Source organism: Fulmarus glacialis, unplaced genomic scaffold (genome assembly GCF_000690835.1).
Source record: "Fulmarus glacialis isolate BGI_N327 unplaced genomic scaffold, ASM69083v1 scaffold14007, whole genome shotgun sequence".
Lineage (NCBI taxonomy): Eukaryota > Metazoa > Chordata > Aves > Procellariiformes > Procellariidae > Fulmarus > Fulmarus glacialis.
The window spans coordinates 17,912-27,206 of NW_009221371.1; the positions used below are offsets into that span (position 1 = coordinate 17,912).

Sequence of the window (9,295 nt, forward strand, 5' to 3'; positions counted from 1 at the left end):
GAAATTCACTGGGTCGTGGTGGATGTGCTGCATGGCGTGGACATTTCCCTGCAGCTCCTCAGAGTAATGCCTCCCTGATTGGGGTGCTTCACCCTCTGAAGAGGGATGAACGGTGGCTTCTCCTGGCTTGGCTGGATGGGGTAAGGTTTGGTACCCTCACCACGTCTCTCACCTGGGTCTAGCTACCTCTCTTCCTCTGCTATTTTTCCCATAGATTTTGCATTGCATCCATTGCTTACGAGACTGTTGCTTTGTCTTTTTTGGAGCAGGAGAGTTGTGCAAGGAATAGCTTCAGCTGCCGTGTTGGGGCTTTCTCAGGTGCTTGTGAATACTTAAGCTCTCCACAGTCTCCCTTCCCCATCAACTCTTTTTTTTTTTTTTTTTTTTTTTTTTCGTTCTCCGAGCTGGCTGAACCATAAGAGCTCTCGTCTCGTACGTGGTTATTTGCAGCTTACCTCGATTTGGCACGCTCACCTTGCCATTCGATGTGCTTTGCACGGATCTATTTGGAAAAGACTCGTTCAATTTGCTTGTGACGTTGGCTTTATTTCAAATGCACCTTTCCCTGTTGGACCGCTCCTTAAATCTGGGACATGTTTCCTCCTTCTGTGCAGAGATGACTGGGCGGCTGCCCAGGGTCCCCCGGCTGATCGCTCTGCGGGTAGCGCTGCTCAGAGGTCTCTGGTGTCGTGGTCACATCGAGAGTCTGGGGCTGTGATTTAACTGCTCTCGTTGCTGTGCTTGTGGAGCCCGTAAAGCAAAAGCAGAATGAGCTAGCATGTGGAGAAGAAAAAAACCTGAAGGAAGGGAGAAATGAACACAACCCCCCATGTTTTTAAGTAGCTGAGCTGGTTTAAGTGTTAGTAATACCCCCCTGGGAGCCACGTTCTATCCGTCTGCCCTCAGCTAGGGCTGGGGTGAGAAGGGGCCGATGGATGAAGTAGAAGAGCGCAGATGATGCTCCTGGTGAGTAGAGCTCCTCTGGGAAAACCTGCCTGGCCTCGGGGCGCCGGACGGGTAGCCCCATGTATCTCCAGCCTCTGGCTTCTGGGTTATTTGTGCTGGGATGGCCTCGTCTGGTGTCTGTGGCTGCCCTGGGCTCTGCCACTGCGGTCTTGGTCCCCTCTGCCCCATGTTTTGCTGCTCAGACCGAAATGCTTCAGGGAGGCGGCTGCTGGTGTGCATCAGTGCGGCGCAGTCCTGGCTGCGGTGTTGGGGACACCGGTGACGGGGGGTGATGGTTACGCTGGAAGGGGCCAGCTGGAGGGAAGGATGTGTCTCAGTACTGGAATCTCTCCTGAGTTGTCGGAGGAATGATATAAAATACTATGGAAGATCTTTGCTCATTAAGACTTTCTTCTGCTTATAAGAGAGGGCTACCTTGAACTACAGACAGGAATGAATTGCACACTAAAACTACTGCTTCATCAAGAGGGTTTTGCTTGGGTGTTTGGAGTGGGTGAAGGGTGGAATCATAAAGGCCAGTGAGAACAACCAGGCAATTAAAGCGCAATTAAGTGAGCTGCCTTTTGAGATGGTAGGTGTTTCCTGTCATGTTTTCCAACGGGCTGGTCTTAGTTGCTTGTCTGCACGGGATGATGAGACTTGATCTCTCACACTTTCCTCCTCATTTCAGGTTTCCACCATATTCTCATCGGACACTGCAATGGGCCCTTCCCAGCTCGGCCTCAGGATGCTGGTATAGCAGCAGGCGGCTGCGATCCAGAGGACCTGTGGTGGGACATCGTTTCCCGCTGAGACGTCCTTCACCCCCTCTCTCTCAGCAGAAGCGATGGATGCCCACGTGGACCTCCTGACAGAGCTGCAGCTGCTGGATAAGGTGCCCACGCTGGAGAGGCTGCGGGCAGCCCAGAAGCGGAGGGCTCAGCAGCTGAAGAAATGGGCGCAGTATGAGAAGGAGATGCAGCACAAGAAGAGGAAGCATGAAAAGAAGAGAAATGCTGTTAACCGAAAGAAAGTGTCTTTCGAAGCCAGCGTTGCCCTGCTGGAGGCTTCTCTGAGGAACGACTTGGAGGAAGGTACGGCACTTGTATCTGACAATTTCTTTGTCTGGCTACGTGCGAGGTCCGTGTAGCGCTGTGGTGTACAAGGGCATCTGTGTTGACATCCGTGGACTGAACTACCCTTGACGTGGTGTTGGTCTCTAGAGCGTTGCCATCTCTGATATAGCCATGGGGTCCTCAAAGCACTGTGTGACACCAGCGTTACCTAGATTGACATCGGGAGTGGGCGCACGAATGCCAGGATGGGGCAGGAGTTACGACCGAGATTTGGGGAAAGGGAGGCGGCTTTCATCTCTTTCCTTTTCACACTTTCTACTTCCAGAAGGTGTGAAACACTTCTATACCTTCTGGGTGCGCTTCTTTATAGAAGTCTGTCACAGGGATTTACATGTCAGTGTAAATCTCTTTAGCTTCCCTGCTTAGGGGGATGGATTGAGAGCTACATGGATGTATGAATTTTTTCCCTATTCAAAATACTGAAAAGCATGGCTTTGCTTAATGCTTCCTATAGAAGAGAACTGCAAATTGTTCAGAAATTGTTTTAATTGCACCATTTCAAAGTGGATCAAAGTGCTTTGCTTTTGCTTCAAAATCTAAAGGGAGGAAAAAAAAAAACCGTCTAAAAGTCAATCCCCATTAACCTCAGCACAGCATGGGGGAAACCCTGTAAGCGCTGGGGAGCCAGAGCTTACCTCTCTGCAGAGAAGTAAAGACATTTCTCGGAGGAGAGCTGGGGCAGCCTTTGGGGTTGCCACTCTGCCGGGTAGCGAAATTGCTGTGATCTTCCTCATCCCTTGGCATGGCAGAGACAAGGAAGATGCTTAGGAAACCTGGCCAGTTGAGTTGCATCTCTGCTAGTGAATGTTGCTCTAGTTTCCAGCATCTTTTGCAAGAAGCAGTATATATTTACCTGGTATGTGGGTGGAAGGCAAGGACCTCGTCTTGTCTTGTTGAGGAATCTCCCCAAAGTCATGTCCCTGTTTCTGAGAAGGCCTTTTGTGCACCGTGACTTGTCCTTGTGTGCATGTTTTTCACCTGTTTGGAAATGGAGCACTTTGGTGGTGCTTTGGACAGTGATGCCTGCCTGGGCGGTGTGTTACAAGTGTTTGCCAAGCCCTGCTGTGCCTCTGTGGTTTTGTGTGCATTTGTGGCCTCTCTCTGGGAAATGTGATAATGCCCTGGAAACTGCAGGCTTTTATTTCTTTCTTCCTTGCTTTAAAGGTTGAACAGTTGCTTCCAGCTTTTTGCTCCAGTGAACCTGTGTTTCTCACTCTGAGCCGTTGTAGTCTTCTAGCAGAGCCCCAACAGTGAAGCCAACTAGAGCCCTACTGTGAAATTGTCTATTGACATTGCCTGAGATGGCATTTATGGCCTCAAGTTGTGCCAAGGGAAGTTTAGACTGGACATTAGGAAAAACTTCTTCACTGAAAGAGTGGTCAGGCCTTGGAACAGGCTGCCCAGGGAAGTGGTGGAGTCACCATCCCTGGAGGTATTTAAAAGATGTGTAGATGAGGCGCTTAGGGACATGGTTTAGTGGGCATGGGGGTGTTGGGTTGACGGTTGGACTTGGTGATCTTAGAGGTCTTTTCCAACCTTAATGATTCTATGATTCTATGACTTGTATTGCCTCTGCCTGTGCTGGCAGATACTTGGCAGGGTATGGCTTTGGGTTTTGTACCCAGCTGCCCACTGTAAGTGGCAGGTCACAGCGTTGGGGTGGATAACGGGCATTTCATCATCATCCTCGCCGTGCAGCGACGGTGCCTCTGCTCAGCACTTGGGCTGGAGAGTGTGATGGGGCCAACGGGTCTGTGAAAGGCTTTCTGCGCTTTCTGGCTTTGGATCTGGGCAGTTTGGAGGAAAGCTCCTTCACTGTCTGCCTTAGAAATACTTTTTTATTTTGCGAGATGCACAAATGGCAGAGGTGTTTGCAAAGACGGCACTGGTGGAGGGTAGTTGTGCACCCTGACGGCAGTGAGCAGGCAGGGCTGGCGTGCGTTCAGGCAGCGGCGTTAACGTACAGATGTCAGAGGTCCTGTGGACGACCGTCTTGCACCACGTGTGGACGTGGATACTTTGCTGTTGGGGGTGCAGGAGTTGAGCTTTCAGCTCACAGCTTCACTCTTTTCCTCCTGTAAGGGAAAATCCATTGCTGCAGGTCTCTTTTGGTACTATAGTCGTGTTGACCTCTTTCCGTAGGCGAGCCCAAGTAGCGGGCTTTAACCATCGGTGGCTCTTTCCGATGCGATGCTGGTTACACCAAACGTGATAAAGGCACTTTCCTGCTCGGTGGAAAATCAACCTCTCCACCGGCCAGAGAGGGCAGGGCAGCATCCCCGGTGCCATGGGTGCTTCCCCTCTGTAGCTGGATTTTTCAGATGCCTCAAGTTTTTAAATTCGATTTGTTTTGTGGTCAATTAATTTAAGTCCTAAAAATAGTGTGTGGGCAGTTTCTGTCCCTGCTCTGCCCCCTCTGTGCTGTGGGACCAGTATAAAGGGGAGGAGGGGACAGAGTCAAACCCAGATGCCAAACTGGGAAAATTCCTTATCAAGTGCCCTAGGCCAAAGTGAGGGAATTCGTGAGCTTTTGGAGGTCCCGGGTGATTATTTTGGCGTATGAATCATCTTTTGTTTCCATGTGGGAAGTGGAGAGGGAGGTGGAATATAAATGATTAAGAAGTTGAGAAGTTCGCGTGAGGAGGGTTAGAGCGCTGGGGGTGCAGCTGGCACGCGTCACCTCCGAGCTACCCCTGAGCGGGTGTGCCATTTCCATTCTTTGTTACTTTTCTGTACTTCTGTATTTATTTTTAACGTTCCCACTCCTGAAGTGGGAGAGGGAATGGTAGTAGGCGCTATGCAATGAAATCGGGGAAGAGAAAGCCGGGTTGGATAGCGAGTTGGCTCTTTGTCCGGAAGGTGTCTTGTGCTGTGGTGTAACCTCCCGGTGCAGGCGGTGGGTCGAGCATCCTGGAGTCGGTGGGTGCAAAACCCTGCCCTGCTCTTCAGGGAGCAGCCCCGTGCCCTGAGGACCTGGACGTGCTGACTTCACTGTCCTTTGCCTGCGCCTTGCCCAGGTGTAACTGAAAGAGCAGCGCTCATTTTGCTGAGCTCCCGTGCACCCGCGGGTATCTGCAGCACCTTCCCTCATCCCCATTTCTTCTGCCGTCGATGGCACGGCCAGCGGGCTGAGCCACCCCGGCTTCCCACCTAGCCTGTGACCTCCCTGGCTCTGCAAATGTAATGGCCTCGGAGAAGAGGACTTCTTTCCCATGTGAAAAATCCAGGTTCGTCTGCAGCTGACGAGTCCACGGGTGACTGGGTGTGTTGCAGAGTTGCTGTACCTCAGCGTGGAGGTGAAGCAGGGCTGAAGGCAAGGGCTCCTGGGGAGCGTCAGCCCCGGCGTGGGCAGGAGCTGCGAACGGGTGAAGGCTCCTGCCTGTTTGTTCCTTGCATCTTCTGCAACAGATCTGTCAAAATATCCCAGGTTTAACAAACAAGCTGCTATTAAAAGCTCCTTTGGATCCCTGCTGACAGAACCAGGGTAGGGAGCGCTCCGCGAACACGCTGGTGGCAGATGAGAGTGGACAGTCACGCTGGGGAGAAGTAGGTGATGGGCAGCGATCCCAGACCGAGGGCAGCAGTCCGCCTGGGCTGCCGTGGGCTGGCTGGGACCTTTGGTTTGGAAAGCTGAAATATCTACAGACAGTTCATGGGTGAGCTCGGAGGTGAGAGCAGAGCACTCCCAGTTGCCCCACTGGAGCTGCTCCGCTCTCCCCTGTGGAGGAGCTGGGAAGGGCATGCTGCGGAGGGGCATCATGCACTATCACTGTTTTAAGTAGAAATATGTCCAAGCCTTCACCCAGCTCCAGGCACGATCTGAGCTGGTTGCAGGGGGACGGTGCAAAGGGCAGGGCGCTCAGTCCGTGCAGAGCTCGCAGGGAGCGGCAGTGTTGTATGCAACCTCTGGGCTGGTCTGCTGGCTGCGAAGGAGAGTTGCTTTATAATGCAATAAAGCAATGCTTTGTAAGCTACCGTACTAATCGCAAAGAAATTGTGAGGGCTGTTGAACAATGTGGCCCTTCGAGGCCGTCCTGCAAGGTGATGGACTGAAACCATAGGGAGGAGGCTGGTCCCACTGTTCCCGGGGCAGCACCTCATCCCCGAAAGCAGCCCCGGCTGCTGCAGGGCTGTGGTGTCCAGATCTTTCTACATCGCTGAGCTCCTAGAAAAGCAGCCCCAGGGCATGGGGAGAAGAGCTGGTGTTCTGTAAATCAAAAAAAGAGATCCCAGAGGTGGGTAAAGTGGCAAGAGGTGGGTAAATGCCTGTACAGACGTGTGGCATTTGCTGCCTGCGAGTCCCTTTGCACACCCAGGCCGTTTGCCGGGGGAGCTCCCACTTGAATGACGGGAGCTGGAGGTGTTTGCGTTAGCTGGGGGGTGAGCTGTGCTCCCTTCGGCGAACTAACGGAGAAATAAAGGCCCCGAGGGACCGATTCACCTTCCCACAGCGCTGGAGGTGCCCTGGTTTCTCCTGCTCTCGGATGAGAGCTGCCTCCCCGCGGGCGCCCGCTGCCGCCCCGGCCGTGGCTCCGGGAAGCATCGCTGCAAAGTCCTTCAGCTCCCACCTTCTGGCACTTCATCCTGCAAGCAAAACTTTGTCAGAGCCAGAGTGTTGCATAAAAGAGCTTTTCTGCGGAAGTTTAACCGTGCAGATCCTTATGGCTGGTGAGCCAGAAAGTGAACGAAAACTCAGGTTTGGTGACCTTGGACTCGGCATCCAGCAAAACGGTTGCCGTTAGCAGAGCAGCGGGCGCAGGCTTGGGGCTCGTTGGGTCCTGCACCAGCGTGGAGAAGATTTCCCCGGGGAGGGTGTAAGTATTGCACAGCTTATTCGTATAAATACATCCCCCACGTTTCCCTTCATGCCGACCCTTAAATCTCTTGTAAGTGGGCGGTAATGACGAGCGTGGTGAACCCTTTTAGGAGCCATCCCCAGGCAGCTCCTACTGCGCTCCCTTTGCACCTTTCTGGAATAAACCCAACCTTGTCATTTGCAAAGGCACTTTAAAAAGAGGCCCTAATTAGTGTCTATAAATTGCTTTCTTTAACCTTTCCAAGTTGATGTGATCTGTGCCCTTGTTACTAAAAACCTTTTATGAGGTGCCTTAATTTTCCACCCACGTTATTAGTCTCCTGAAGGTTTTTACATGGGGTTCCTGTGTCCGTGTATATGATCAAGTGCATTTATCTGTCTGAGTAGATTTTTCTCCTGGGTTTTGTGCCCTATGAAGGGCTCTGAAAAAAAAAAAAATCTTTCATCACCAGCAGTCTGAGTGTATACCTGGGTATTTGGGGAATGACTCGAGTCAGAAATGAAAAGTTTCTGTTCAATAATAAAGGCGTTTCTTGAGTTTTAAACTCCATAGGTGTGGAAATGAAAGCCGTCCCCTTTGGGAGGCTGTGTGTGAGATCTCTTGGCAATGATGGATTTTGTTAATTTTGTTAATGGTGGTTGGTATGTCTTCCAAAAGCAGATTCACATATTTGGCCACATTTAACTTGGCTTTTTCATGCAATCTGGATGCGATGCCAATGCGGGGTGGCAGCTAACTAGATGGCATCCGGGAGCACGAGCAATATTGAATGTGCAACTTTCTCTGTTGTCATAACAAGTAAATAATCTTTTTTTTTTTTTCCTGACTTCCTGGAATTTCAATCAAGTGGGAAAATTATTTCCATTTCCGTAAGAGCTTGAAATGCCAACTTTTCTGTTTGGAAATTAATGCTGAAGGTCCATCTCAGGTTTTCCTGGGATGAGGCCCGCTCCCTCCCCAAATCTGGAGTCAACTTAAAACATTTTGTTTCAAACCCTTTCTTTAAACAAAAAAGTTTGATCGGAAATACTTTTTAAAATTTTTTAAATAACAAAATGAGATATTTCCTTAACTTCAGAATGTATTTTATAAAACGTGACACCAGCTGTTGCAGAAGAGCTTTGGTTTCAGTGGGTCAAGCCTCTTCTCAATCCCTTTCAGAAGGATCGGGGTGTCTGTTCTTGGGGCGCTGGCTGTTGCATGCACTGAGCATTGCTGCTTGCTGTTTCAAGACATGCGAGTTGGGAAACAGACTCTTTCCATACCCACAGACCAGAAATTCTGCATCTTTTGAGTTTCTCCACTCACAGCAAGGCTCATAGCACAAGCAGCCTCCCTCCTGCCCCGCGCAGTGAGCAATTGCTTTCCTTGACTAAAACAAGAACTGAAAACGTGCACGCAAATGCGCTCTGGCTGTCCCTGCTCAGAAACGGTGATGCAGGGATCCTGGCTGGAATATTTTTTGATCAAAATTTAACCTCCCCGCCCCCCAAGCTCTGGCAGCCTGGCTGCCCACCCCCACCTCCGTGGGCACGTCTTTCCGCTTGCACCGTGTTTGGGCAGAGCGCGCGTTCTCGGCTTGTGTGATGGAAATGGGTTGGTTTCACATCGTTTCTGGCTTTTACGCGTGTGCCAGCTTCCACCATTACTGATACCACTGAAAATAGTTCTTACGTATCTTGTATTACAAGATAATGATTACAAGGTAATGAATAAACGTTGGATTCAAACTCCTTGTCCCTCCGGTAAGGATGGTCTGTTTGGATTCAAGGTGTTTTAAGTCAAACAGGAATTGGCCAATGACTGTTGCCAATCCCAGATTTTGTTTCTTACTAGAAGTGGCTTAAATCACTTAATCGACTTCTAAAATTTGCCTACAATGTGTTTTGGAGGGGGAATCTGGAACCGGTGTCTCCTTGGTTACATGTACCCCTAAATGCAAACTGGGCATTTCTTTGGTTTATTAGTATTGTCGATGGTTGCTTCTTAATGAAACTGGGGGTAAAGAGTTGTCGTCGTTTAACCCCAGCCGGCAACTCAGCCCACCCAGCCGCTCACTCGCTCCCCCCCGGTGGGATGGGGGAGAGAATCGGAAGCGTAAAAGTGAGAAACTCGTGGATTGAGACAAAGACAGTTTAATAGGTAAAGCAAAAGCCACGCACGCAAGCAAAGCAAAACAAGGAATTCATTCGCTGCTTCCCATCGGCAGGCAGGTGTTCAGCCATCTCCAGGAAAGCAGGGCTCCATCACGCTTAATGGTTACTTGGGAAGACAAAATGCCATAACTCTGAACGTCCCCCCCTTCCTTCTTCTCCCCCAGCTTTATATGCTGAGCATGATGTCATATGGTATGGAATACCCCATTGGTCAGTTGGGTCAGCTGTCCTGGCTATGCTC

General features: G+C 50.6%; 1 protein-coding gene across 2 annotated transcripts in view; it reads left to right on the forward strand.

Moving 5' to 3' along the window:
- Window positions 1-1,792: 1,792 nt before the first annotated feature.
- Window positions 1,793-9,295, forward strand: part of PPP1R16B (protein phosphatase 1, regulatory subunit 16B) — a 42,295-nt gene continuing 34,792 nt past the window's right edge. For both annotated transcript variants that reach the window (XM_009581094.1, XM_009581095.1), the window contains exon 1: window positions 1,793-2,039. In XM_009581094.1, coding sequence (XP_009579389.1) covers window positions 1,793-2,039 — 247 coding nt within the window. The remainder of the gene's footprint in view (window positions 2,040-9,295) is intronic.